Genomic DNA, 14001 nt, shown 5'->3' on the forward strand with positions numbered 1-14001 from the left:
AATTTCAAAATAAAAGCACTAATAATAGACCCTTTTCACACTTGTGTGTAATCCAGAGCTGTGTAAGTCTCTCTGGGTGATGTAAACAGCGTTGACCTGCCCTCTTATGTATATGGTCCACACTTGCAAATGATACATTATACAAAACTGGAAAAATCCCAAAATGTAAACCCATATATGGTGGTTTTGGAACAACAGATATGTTTTCAACTAATTTGTCCCATACTGTGGGAAAATGTGGGAGGAACCTTTTTCAAAGCCATAGCTTTACATTTTAGCTTTTTATTTGTGTAAGTTATTGGAGTTTAATTTAAAATAAAATTGCAAAGCTGTCAGTTTATATGATTAGCTTGATCTCTCAAATCATAACTCTGTATTTAGATGAGCACTTTGACATTTGTAATGCATATGCTGAGGTATCCCGTCCGTCCGCAGATCAGATATTTGCTACAATAATGAATATGAACTTAACTTTTTAACAACCCCTTTTAAACAAATAAGCATTTACATGCTTATGACATTTACATTGTAAGAATTTACAGGTATGAAAACGGTGACTCGTTAGGTAATGTTTTCTCCTGAAAATCAGATGATTTTTTATTGATTCAGTGGAATTTGTGGGAATAGCAATATGGCGACGCGGTGGCTTCACATGTAACACGCAAATAGATTTTTTTTGATGTTGAGGAATGTCACGTGACTTGTAACATCATCAGAGCTTTGGGACATTCAGAGCAGCATATAAAAGAAGCAAAGCTGTCAGTTTAAATCATTAGCTTGATCTGACTGAGGCATCTACACAGCAGTTGTGCTTTAGAGATTTTTGAGAATAATCTTTTTTAGCCACGTTTCCACCACAGGAACTTTCCCCAGGAACTAGGGACTTTGGGTGGTACTCCTTGTGTTTCGACCGCAGGAACCAGGGTCTAAGTGAAGTTATGGGTAAAAATGTCCCTCTCAGAAAGTCCCTGTTCACGAAGTAGTACTTTTTCAAAGTTCAGGAACTTTTTGGGGGTGGGACTTTGGCGCCAAACATGCTGATTGGTTCATGCAGCATTTTGATTGGTTGATTCCACGCAGCATTTTATTTCAACCACCATTTTTAAAAGTCTGTTGCAATGTGTGCAGTAAGAGATGAATGTTATTCGAATCAACAATAGAGTTTTAAAAATACGACAGATGGACAGACGACAATGTTCAGGCTTTATTAAGCTTATTCTTGGAGGACAAAATCCACCTAGAACTGGAAAGTTGAGCACAGCCCTATGTCACCGGACTAAATGATTAGTTAACTTTCAAATTAAATTTTCCTGATAATTTACTCACCCCCATGTCATCCAAGATGTTCATGTCTTTCTCTCTTCAGTCAAAAAGAAATTAAGGTTTTTGATGAAAACATTCCAGGATTTCTCTCCATATAGTGGACTTCAATGGACTCCAAACAGTTGAAGGTCAAAATTAGTTTCATTGCAGCTTCAAAGTGTTTTACACAAACCCAGACGAGAAATAAGGGTCTTATCTAGAGAAACCTTAACAATTTAAAAAAAAATTACGTTTTAACCATAAATGCTCATCTTAAACTAGCTCTCTTCTTCTTCTTCTCTATTTGAATTCCAGCAGTGTAGACACTGCTAAGCATATTACTGCCCTCCTCAGGTCAAAGTTTGAACTAAATTGTCATATACAATATGCTAGTGCGGGTATATAACAATTAGTTCAAACTTTGACCTGTGGAGGGCAGTAATACACTTAGCAGTGTTTTCATCAAAAACCTTAATTTCTTTTCGACTCAAGAAAGAAAGACATCTTGGATGACATGGGGGTGAGTAAATTATCAGGAAATTTTAATTTGAAAGTGAACTGATCCTTAATCTTCACGTTACTTTAGACCACAATGGAAACACAGACAACAACAGGTCTTAGGGGAAAAAAAAGTTCCTAGGACAAACTGTTCCGGGTAATTTAGGTGGAAACACGGCTTTTGAAGGATAATCGAAATGGCAGCGTCCAACAATTGGTTTTCAGGTGAGGATAACGGTCAGCCAAGAGACCGGGGTTAATTTCTTGTGAACGATATGCACCCAAATGTGACTTAACAAGTGTTGCATACAATATTCATCCCATTCTGATCCATCAATTCTGTGCAAGTGTGCAGAAATACAATAACCAACCTTTGTGTGTGACCTTTGAACACCGGCATGATGCAGAAAATGCCCAATAAGCTCTAAATTGTTCTGATCTCATGGGCAAACCAGTGTGTATTCATGTGGGGCCAAGACATGGCTAATAAGGTCCTAGCAAAGGGCATAGAAAGCAGTTCCCGTGACAGGCATGGTAAAGAAATAGACTGGACCAAAGTAATTGAGCAGTCATGGGGAACAAGACTTGCAAATACTAGTACAATAATAAAAAAAAAATCATACAGTGCAAAAAAACGTTTATTACTCCTTGTCAGTTACGTCTTAAAAGACTGTAAACAGAATACTGACTATTTAAGGTGTGTCCAAACATTAATGGACCTTAGTCAATTTAATTCATTTAATTTGAAACAAATGAAAACAAGGCTGTGATAGTCCATTCAATCTTAAAAGCTGATTTTCAGAGCACAAGAGTTTAACGCGCTAGACTGAAAAAATGATCAAAGAAATCATACATTCTGTGATTCATTTTTTCATGCTCATTCCATGCTTCATTTGATCAATTTTCACCATCTACATCATAAACCCATTCATAAATCCCATCCTCGTCGGCACAAGACTCATGGTAGCAGGCCTTACAGTTGCTGCATCTGATCCACGCTTCAGCAGCTTTCGGATCATCATCTGCGCTGTGGTTTATGAAACAGCCCCTGCATTTATAGGGAGTTTTTTGTTTTAAATGTTCATTATAGAGAAGGTGTTCTGTGTTTCTGTGGAAATGTGGTATTGTCTTGGCTCTGGGTGTCTTTATACCCCTGTTACATTTTTGTATGACCACAAAGTCTTTGAATGATGCCACTTCAACAGCTGACAGCACATCAGAGCCGCTTTCTGTGCTGCAATGTGCAGTGGGCGGCGTGCTACTTTCCAAACGGGACAGGGTGGCAGGAGGAGGTTCATGCTCAATGGAGGCCAACTCATTTATTGGGTACATCCCTGTTGTCCTGAACCCATCCTGGGCTCTTTCCACAGTGGCAGTCGTCTTCCACGCTTCTGTGAAAACAGAACAATAATGTGCTTTGGGGAACTTCACGTCTGCACATTGCTGATTCCACTTGCCACTCACTTCACACCAGTTGTGTTTGAGACTCCTGAACAGAGCTCTGTTTGCTGGTTGCAGTGCAGGATAGCATATGACTTCCACATTGTTCTGGTTCATGAGATTGAAAAAGCCGAGGTTGAATACGTGGCTGCTTTGGCCATCGAGGAGCAGAAGGTGGGGTCTGGCGTCATCTTTTGGGAGCTGTGCCACAAACATTTCGCCCCATTCAACAAACATCTCTGTTGTTATCCAGCCATTATTCGACACTCTCACACACACGCTTTCTAGAGATTCGTTTAACCACTCACTTCTCACCCTATTTTCTTTAAAAATGATAAGTGGAGGAGCAAATGTACCACTGGCATTGAATGCAGCTAGTACCGTGGAGGCGGTTTCCTCTTCCTCCTCAGCTCTGATCTGAAAGCAGGGCTCTTCTCCTTGCCTGACATATTGCTGAGAGAAGTCGTCTTGTAGTCCTGATACATTACACTTCCAAATATGTGAAGGAACGTCTTTAATTCCCAACATATCAAGGGTGATTTCGTACATTCTGAACCATTTTCCCAGCTCTTCTTCATTCATCCTTGTAGCTGGTGATATCGCCCCTGGTTTCTTTATCTTCAGTCCTGGGTTTCGTTTTATAAAGCCCTCGAACCAGTAATAGCCTGCCTTTTGCTTCTCTTCTGAAAACCCTCGGATCCCATTTATCTTGGCAAACTCAAAAGCAAATGATTGAACATCAGTCCTCCTCAACGGGAAGCCTCTCTGTGAAAGCAAGGTGAGAAGACGAGCTAACTCCCGCTCTGATTCAACAGGGATGAATGGCTTTCTTCCAGACGCGTGCTCAGATCCCTCAACAAGCCCTTTTACGCGCCTTTGAAGGGTTGTTTTCGGCACGTTCCACTTCCTTGCGAGCAATCGCAGCGCAGGCCTCCCCAACTCTACCTGCTCTTTATATTCCTCGATTGCAGCTTTCATTTGGTCCTCTCTCCACTGATTCATCTTCAGCCCTTTCCTTCCTTTAAGCTGTCTTTCATCTTGCCGTTTTCTCTGCAGTTTTCCTGACTGCTTTGGGTTAGGTGCCATTTTTCTATGAAAAGATAAAAGTCAGAATGTTGTTGAATTAGGTTTAATACTTTGGACCCACTACTCCAATTAAAGGTGCCATAGAATTGAAAATTTAATTTACATTGGCATTGTTAAATAACAAGAGTTCAGTACATGCAAATGACATACAGTGAGTCTCAAACTCCATTGTTTCCTCCTTCTTGTGTAAATTTGATTTGTTTAAAAAACCTCTGAAGAACAGGCAAATCTCAACATAACACCGACTGTTATGTAACAGTCGGGATCATTAATATGTACGCCCCCAATATTTGCATATGCCAGCTCATGTTCAAGGCATTACACAAGGGCAGCCAGTATTAACGTCTGGATCTGTGCACAGCTGAATCATCAGACTAGGTAAGCAAGCAAGAACAATAGCGGAAAATGGCAAATGGAGCAATAATAACTGACATGATTCATGATATCATGATATTTTTAGTGATATTTGTAAATTGTCTTTCTAAATGTTTCGTTATCATGTTGCTAATGTACTGTTAAAGTCCCTGTAAAGTCATTTTAAAGTATGTGTTTTGAGCTTTTCACACCACAGAAAAATGTGCCACCCAGCCAAATTTGAATGATTAAAAAAATCTGCAAGTAAATGAAATAAGTTATCAAAATCTCGAAAAAATAGGCAGCGCTCTTTGCTCTCAAACGCTGGGGGCGTGTCCGCTGTCGGCGCTGAAACCACACCCACTCGCGAGAGCTGCAGTCTCAACTTACTTGTCTAATGAGTCAAACATACTGATGCATACCGATGTGCGTCATTAGACCCCCGTTTTAGCTCCGCCCAAAAAATCCTGAGCAGAGACTTGGTGAAAAACTGTTTAACGCTCTAACTTCACAATTAAGCATTACTCAATTCACACACTTTGTAATGTGTTTTAGCAATACATTTGTAACATTTATAAAGTGTTTAGAAAGAATTCTCAGAATTGACTTTACAGGGACTTTAAATGTGGTTAAAGTTACCATCGTTTCTTACTGTATTCACGGAGACAAGAGCCGTCATAATTTTCATTTTTAAACACTTGCAGTCTGTATAATTCATAAACACAACTTCATTCAGTGTGTAATGTTAGCTTTAGCCACATTAGCCACGGATCATAGCCTCAAACTTATATTACATCTTGTGAAAAAGTATTCTAGGGCACCTTTAAATTATTAGCACATATATATATATATATATATATATAGGGGTGTAATGGTACATGTATTTGTCCTAAACCATCACGGTATGGGTGTCATGCAGTCAGACGACGAATACAGTCAGTGACAGGCGATCCACACTCCAATCCAGAAGGGGGCGCATGCGGTAATGACCCGCTGTTTGCTAACCACCACAACAGGAAAAAGTGCAGAAGAAGAAAAACATAGAATCTATGCATAGATATGTATACGTGTTTCAACCGCAGAAAGGCATCAATAAAAAAGCTTGAGAATAATATCTCACGCAGCATTACATTTACCTCAGGCAAGTCATTTAGTGTCCACAGCATGTTAGTTCACAAGAGAAATGAAGCATTTCACTAAATATATGCACTATATTAGCTTATATATTCATTATATTTACTTTACCTGTTAGTAATTTCTTAATTATTTAATGTATGTTTAAATAAATTTGTCATGAAAACAAGTTTATATTTCATTATTATATTTCAAAAACGAAATGGAGTAGTTTTGCATTATGAATGTGCCAGCATACTGTGCCAGTAAAACCATCAATCAATCTATCAAAATAGCAATAACACATTCTTAACCTTCTAGATATAATCTAGAAGGTTAAGAATATCATACATTTATTATTTTATATCATAACAGTAGTTATAATTGCCCCATCAGTGTCATATGCAGCTAGTGTTGTGATCTGTCATTGATTCATCCTACAGCCTCCAGATAAAGTTGATCTTTATAAGTTCAAATTCAAACTTCAGACAGCAGAAGAGAATCAGTGCACATCACATTAGCATCCAGTTTCACCTAGCATCGCTACAATGGGACTCTTAGAAAACATCAGGCTTATGACATGATCCATGACATAATAGGTCACGTATGATGACGAACGATCATATTTCATCAGAAATGCTTTGAAGTGTCCCACATTAATAGACAGCTACTGTCCCACTTTACCTAACACCTTAAGCTAAGCTAAGTGGGTCACTACTCTGAACATCCTTACAAATAAAACTATGCATTGTTTGGCAGTTGTCCATGAAATCATAATTTTAAAATAAAAGTACACAATACAATATTGTTATCAATTATTGCTATTTTCATAAAAAATGATTTGATCTTTTTAGAGCATTTGGCTTACCATGTGCTTGTTGCGATCGGTTGTGTTGACGCTTGACCACGCCCACCACAGTGATGTCAAGCCAATGAAAACAGCACATACACGTTTGTGGTAATTATTCATGACTGTTAAAATACGATTGGCTCCTGATATTTAAAGGGCATTCCAGCATGAAATGTGTTTGACCCACTTTACCTGATGTCACACTTTTTGCCACTCTACATATATAGTTTTCTACAGTCACTACACAAACCGCATTGCATTCAAGGCAGGTCATAAAATAAACCTTTATTAATAAGAATTCAAAATTGAGGATGGAAAGGCCATACAGAAGGTTTGTAAATGGCACAATCAATTTATAGGCCGTGACATTTACCTGACACTTTTTAATCAAAGTATATCATACTGCATCTCAACTGCATTATTACAGGTATAATGATGTAAATACTTTAATCTAAAACTAAAATGAAAACTGAAAACATCAAAATAAAAGCTAATTCATATTAGTATAAATAATAGTCAAAGAACACTGGATTAGCATTGCTTGATCATACAGTATCCTCACATTTGTTTCAAACACTTTATTAACCATTATAAGGGTTAAATCATCAAATATCATAGATAGTGTTAGGAATATTGTTTAATGTTCCTTGAACTTTACCTTCATATGCTTTTTTTTTTTTAATTAATGCTTTCACTCTAACACTGACCTTCTCCTCTACTTTGTACTCGACTGACCTTTTACATCATTGACCTAAACTGTAAGAACAAGTGAACTGTCACAGTATCAGACAATGAATGTCTAAAGTACAAGCCAGTGTGACATATATATCAATGAGATCATTATTGATGCATGTGTGAGACGAGGGATCCTTGAGATAATAGCAAAATCCTGCACAGCACTCTTATATATTTTATTGATCCAATTGTCTATCTATATAGAGGGGGTTTAGTCCCAAGATGCTTATTATTAGGTTAGCAAGCAACTAATGTCATCTTGAGATCATCTGAGATGTAAAAATGGCAGTAATTTGAACTGGGGGGAAAATTAATCTACTGTTAATTGGCTACCTTATCATGCACAGTGAAAATGTACACACTAAAGATGTATTTATTTATATATTTGTTTATTTGAAATTATGTTTTAATTTGATAATCAGTTATGCTCTTTTACTGAGCTTTAAGTCATTGTGTAGGTTGAACCAGCAGAGGGCAGAGTAACACTTTATAATGCAGCGGTCAGACGATGCTGTTAACTCAGTTTTTAAGAATACTTTTGTCAAGATATGCAGCTCTGCACACTCTATCATTTACCCAAACAGCTTATAATGTTCATCCTGTGATGCTTTTAAAAAGCACTGATTGAATTCACCTGAATTCTGGTAACCTGTTGGCTGATTTTCCATCATTTTTTATTTTTATTTTTTATTCAGTGCCACAAGAACAAGAGGTACTACATATTCACATGATCATATTAACATTAGCTGCCAGGGAAAAAAGGAGAAAAAAAGAAGAAGGAAATATTAACGTGCTTTTTTGTTTTTGGTTTGTTCCAAATTTACATATAATGTAAACATATAATGTTACATATAATTTAAAGTTATTTATAAAATGGCTTTAATGACTTTAATTTCTTCTTATGTATATGGTATTTTCCTAATGAAATAAACAAATATATAATATGTAGTTCTTTACATTTCAAGTTTCCATTCTCTGTATAAAAATGTACATCAAATACACAAATTTCTATCATACAATCAAGTTTTCTATTAATATAGAATTCTAAATCTTTCCAAAATAATCATGTATAAGTGAAAAAAAAAAAAAAAAAAAAAACAGATGCAAAATAGTATCTTTTTCTTGTCCACAAAAGTCACTGATTTTCCCTCACTGACCCTTTTCACAGACTGTGATGACGTGTTTTAACGGTCATCAATATCGTAAATCCTGCAAAGTTTTTAAAATGTATGTACATTTATTTAGTATTATATTACAGTTGTATAAAAAGTCATTGTCACTCTATTTTTTCCTCTTTTGACAGTTCTGAAAACACTATTGGGAAGTTTTTATTTTGATATTTGTCCAAATAGAAACACAAAAAATATATTTATCGAAGTGGCTAGTTTACCCAACTATGACGTCTTCCGCTTCTGAGAAACTCGGAAATGTGAAAAGGGTCTATAATAGATTAAAACCTCTCACCAGGCCCAATGAGATGTTTATGGTTCATAAAAACTAAGCGTTTAAAGACGTTTATCAAATGTTTGTACACAGAAGAAATGCTCTTAAGACATCTTGGAGATGTATGTGTGCTCTTTGGGTAAAGAAAGTCTTGTGTCTCCACCACAGCTCACGGAGACGCTGCAAACTTAACAGAAACATAAACTGAGCACCTCAGGATGCAGAACGTAGTGATGTAGTCTACATAAAACATCTAATGGTACATTTGACATGCAAGTAGTTCTTCTCATCAGAATCAGCTAAAAGAGGGCTAAACTAATCTTTCCTTCATCTCTTTCTGCAGATCTGGGACATACATCATCTCTCTGCCTTCTTTATAAATTAATTCTGTTCAACTGATTGCATGTTTATACGCATATTCGCATGGATTATCTCCATTCATTCATTATACATCATAACTGATTGGGCTGTATGAGTTCATCCCAGGTTTTCATTTCAATACAGTCAATTTCAAACTACCCATTTATACAGATGGTGATTACTGACTCTCAACCAAAGAGACTAAAAAGAACGACCATGATAAAAATACAAAAAAAAAGCCCATTTGAGGCTGAATGAAAGGGTAATTGAATGAGAAATCCAACAGTTGCACATGACATAACACTTTCAATATCTAACTTCACATTATATCCATTATTATGAGCCTTTTACATCCTCCCCAAAAAACAGACTCATGTCCCGCCATATTTACAACCGTGGTCCATTAAGACAGGCTTCTCTGTGATTCTTAAATTCTTAGATTTGTTTCTCCAGTCTTGAACATTTGCTTTGATCTTTATTACCCAGAAGCCTGAAGGACTCATCCTTAAGTCTCTCTCATGTAAAAATCAATTAAATAAATAAATACAGAATATTAGGTTAGAAATCAGCATGAGAAAAGCTTCAAAAGCCACTTCCCAGGAGAAGGCCACTTTATTTGCAAAATTAGTGGTTCACATTCCACATTTCAGAGATATTTTGGTATACATGGAAAGCTTTTTCACTTTTTCTCTCTGCTTTTCATTCTCACGACTTGCTTATGTACACATTTAAGACGTTTACTTGTTTGTGAACCGGTTTCCCCGCACCCGGGTCTGGATTTACCTCATATTGTGACATAGGCAAAATAAATTTTGGGGGCAGTAAGTGCATCGCATTACATTAACTTATAGGTTACAAAGTTTATTGAAGCTACTGCAAGTGGGCGCTCAGTTTTTTCTGTCATTTGGCCAAAATCTCATGTTATAAAAGATGTTATGTACTGGCTATGACTCGATGACAAATGCAACTAAGATACTTTTCTTTGCTCCTCAAATACATAAAACATTCGCCTTTATACATTTACCCCCGGTTTCACAGACAAGGCTTAAGTTAGTCCTAGACTTAAATGCATGTTTGAGCTGTTGTAACTGAAAGCAACTTGCACTGACATATCTTAAAATATGTCCCTGCCATTGTTTTTTTCTTAAAATGCACACAAGTTATGTTTCTTTCTAGTGTACACTTATAAAAGCTACTTAAATATCCTAATTGAACTAAGGCCTAATCCTGCCTTAGGCTAAGCCCTGTCTGTGAAACCGGGCCATATAGTGTTTCTTAAAGGATTAGTTCACTTTCAAATAAAGTTTCCTGATAATTTACTCACCCCATGTCATTCAAGATGTTCATGTTTTTTTTTTTTTTTTCAGTCGAAAACAAATTAAGGTTTATGATAAAAACATTCCAGGATTATTCTCCTTATAGTGGACTTCAATGGGCACCAAACTAAATTCAACTTTTCACCAGTTTCATTTTTTTCTGTAAGTTGAATAGGGAATGCGTAGGACATACAGCGTAAGATTTTTGAAGAATACAGAAAGCGGAAGCATGTGCAAGGTGTTCATTTGTGTTTATAAAGCATATACATTTGTAGTTTTTTTAGAAAATGACCAATCGTTTCACTAGATAAGACCCTTATTCCTCGTCTGGTATCGTTTAAAGCTCTTTGAAGCTGCACTGAAACTGACATTTTGACCTTCAACCATTTGGAGGCCACTGAAGTCCACTATATGGAGAATAATCCTGGAATCTTTTCATCAAAAACTTTCATTTCTTTTCGACTGAAGAAATAAGGACATGGACATCTTGGATGACATGGGGGTGAGTAAATTATCAGGAAAATTTATTTGAAAGTGAATTAATCCTTTAAGTAAAGAAAACGCTGCACTTATTCAAAAAAGTGTTTTATTTACCCTTGCATTGCAAACAAACAGAGATGCTCCAAACTGCGAGCAGCACCTCATTCACAACAGAAGTGGGTGGAGTTATGAGGTTTGACTGATAGTTTGAGGATCAAACGGAGATATGAGGTTTAGTCACAAGCTCTTTTTTAATACTCTTCATTGGCTAAATATTTGAAAAAGCCACAGACTGATGTAAACGGTGACATGACGACCAACAGCGACAGTATTTTAAATTTTATTAATTTATAAAGTATTTTTCTTACAGAGTTTTCGATTTAGAGTGAATTAATAAAAATAATGCTGTATGAACTGATGTCACTCCAGTGATGAATGAGATCTGGGCAGACAGAAAAGAAGTGCACCATTTGATGTATCAAACAGCAGCCTCATAAAAAAGACAAAAGCGAGATTTGAAGAAAAACTGCTGTGTGTCACAGACTCTGAAAGCATTTCAAGCTCAGGTCAAAGTTATAAACCTTCAAGAGGATAACAGCCACATATTTAGTTTCCATTGCCTGTGTGCCATGCTGCGAAGCCTTCTGAGTTACTCTTCCTGGAAAAAGGACTGAAAAGAGCATGACATCTCAAACAATACTCATCCGAAAAAAGTCCACCTGACTCATTACAAGTCAAGAACAAAGGGCAAACGGCACGTGTTTTGTCTAAAGCAAGGCTAACAGCCTGACATTGCCTTGTAAATCATCTCATTACAGGCCTTCTCCACACACCTCAGTCTACCTCCAGTGACTTTTTCAACTCTTCAGTCAGTGCAAGACGTCAGAGTTAAGACTCTGGCTTAAAGCCTAAATTTCTCCCCACGTTTAAAGGTTAGATTCATTATTAGCATCCCACGAGGGACATGAAAGCTTCAAATATGCAAAAAGGCCAACGGGTATTACTCTGCTACCCACAAGCACATTAAGCAGGGGGAAAATAAGCAGAATAACCTCGTAGCTAAGTTGCATTAAAAATTAAAAAGCGTTGAAAAGCAAACTGAGAGCTTCACATGGAATTGCTAGCCTGTGTGTTTGAGTGCTAATTGCTACGTTCGATTTCCCACCGGCCGGCCGGCGCTCTGCTTAGACTTTGATTAAGCGAGAGCTCACCAAGCACAAAAGCCATTATCACACTTGACATTTGAGTTGTGTAAATGAAGCGTTTTGAGAATTTCACCTAAAAAAACGGCAAAGTCTGTTCTCCAGGGCTGATGAGGGAGCACTTAACTCAGCAAGTCACTACAAAATGCAATCAGGGAAAAAGACATTCCTCAGCCCTTCAGATAACTCCCTCAGTATGGCTCCTGTGCACAACCGCAAAGCCAAAATGGGGTCTTGGGTCACACAGATATAGTGATGATGGCCCCGATGATGTTTTTAAGACCGTGCTTGAGTTAGCGACTCGACTGCGTCATTATTTCCTTGTCAAAGTCTGAGAAAAGTTCTTCTTCTTTCCATCCAATTTAAATTTGACAGCACACCGACTTGGAAACATTGAGGCATACTCTTACAGACGCCATAATGTCAAGGTGAAAGTTCAATGAATGTGACTCAGGAGGGCATGAGGAGAGCTTTTAAAGCAGTTTATGGTCCATCAAATTGGTAAAGGGAAATGAGCTCTGGCATCGGTAAAGGTGAATGTGGAGCTGCACGCTCTGATGGGAGTAAACCTGAGCAGTCTGCACCTCATTACTGCAGGGCTCACTGCCAGTCTGTTGTTTTTCACATTGATGAATAATTAAATGCTAGGCTTCCATCTCTCAACAAGAACGATACATGTGTGGAGAATGCAAGCATCTTAACGGGGACCTATAATGCCCCTTTTACAAGTCTCTAGTGTCCCCAGAATGTGTCTGTGAAGTTTCAGCTCAGAATCCCCCACAGATCATTTATTATAGCTTGTCAAATTTGCCCCTATTTGGGTGTGAGCAAAAACACACCGCTTTGTGTGTGTCCCTTTAAATGCAAATGAGCTGCTGCTCCCCGCCCCCTTACCAGAAGAGGGCGGAGCTTTAACAGCTCAACAACAACAAAGCTGGAGAATCTCACGCAGCCAAAATGAGGAAAGTGTTCAGCCTTACATTGTTCAAACCGGATTCAACACTGATGGAGAGACTCAGGAAGAAGTTACAACTTTTAGACGTTTCTTAATGGTTAGTGGATACATTGATGTAGTTGCTGTGGAGTTGATTCAACTCATCCACTAGCGTGTGCCGTCATGTTCATCTTTTGTGCAAATCCAGTGTTGAATTGACCCTCATTTGTGAAGCAGTCCGGCGTAAAATGACGGCATGACAACAACACTCTACTACAACAACTCTTCCTCTTCTCTAAAGCATGGCCCCGCCCCCTTTGTTGCATGTTCTCAGGGGCGGAGTTTATGTAAATTTTAGAGTTAGTGATGTCACTAACTCAGGAAGAAGCTTGTTGTAGTCCCTACCAGCCGTTTCATGTAGTCCTTAAACAGAGAATTCTGTAAAAGAAAATATCTCTTTGCATTGAACTTTGAGTGTCGTAACTTTGCAGATGTTGTTTATGATCAAACAGCAACATTACACACTGACTAAAGTTAAAAAAGTCAAATCATAATCAACCACCAGTTTAATGTGCATTAAGGGATATGATAGACAGAGAGACTGAAGATATTATTAGAGAGAACACAAAACACATGAGGATTAATAACATCTCGTAGTCTTTAATTATCATTTTTTAGAGCTGTCACATAGCAACAGAAAAAGTAATACACATAGCTCCCTGAAAGAGAAGCCTTACATGAAAATATCAATCTTAAATCCACCAAAATAAATACTGAGTTTACAAAAGTTCTACACCTTGTTGGGAGATTTACAACACATTCATGCTTAGCACTTCTGCCTTCAGGGCTCTGAGGTGTTCGATTACGCTTCATATGTGAGGTTTCTGG

General features: G+C 37.6%; 1 protein-coding gene across 2 annotated transcripts in view; it reads right to left on the reverse strand.

The window, feature by feature from the left end:
- Window positions 1-2428: 2428 nt before the first annotated feature.
- The window catches only part of LOC137020079 (5-hydroxytryptamine receptor 4-like), a 139900-nt gene continuing 128327 nt past the window's right edge, over window positions 2429-14001 (reverse strand). Inside the window, exon 7 of one of the 2 annotated variants that reach the window (XM_067385284.1) lies at window positions 2429-4330. In XM_067385284.1, coding sequence (XP_067241385.1) covers window positions 2698-4330 — 1633 coding nt within the window. In that variant the 3' untranslated portion in view covers window positions 2429-2697. The remainder of the gene's footprint in view (window positions 4331-14001) is intronic. The other variant, XM_067385308.1, reaches the window with a different exon arrangement.

The sequence above is a fragment of the Chanodichthys erythropterus genome, chromosome 1 (genome assembly GCF_024489055.1).
Source record: "Chanodichthys erythropterus isolate Z2021 chromosome 1, ASM2448905v1, whole genome shotgun sequence".
Lineage (NCBI taxonomy): Eukaryota > Metazoa > Chordata > Actinopteri > Cypriniformes > Xenocyprididae > Chanodichthys > Chanodichthys erythropterus.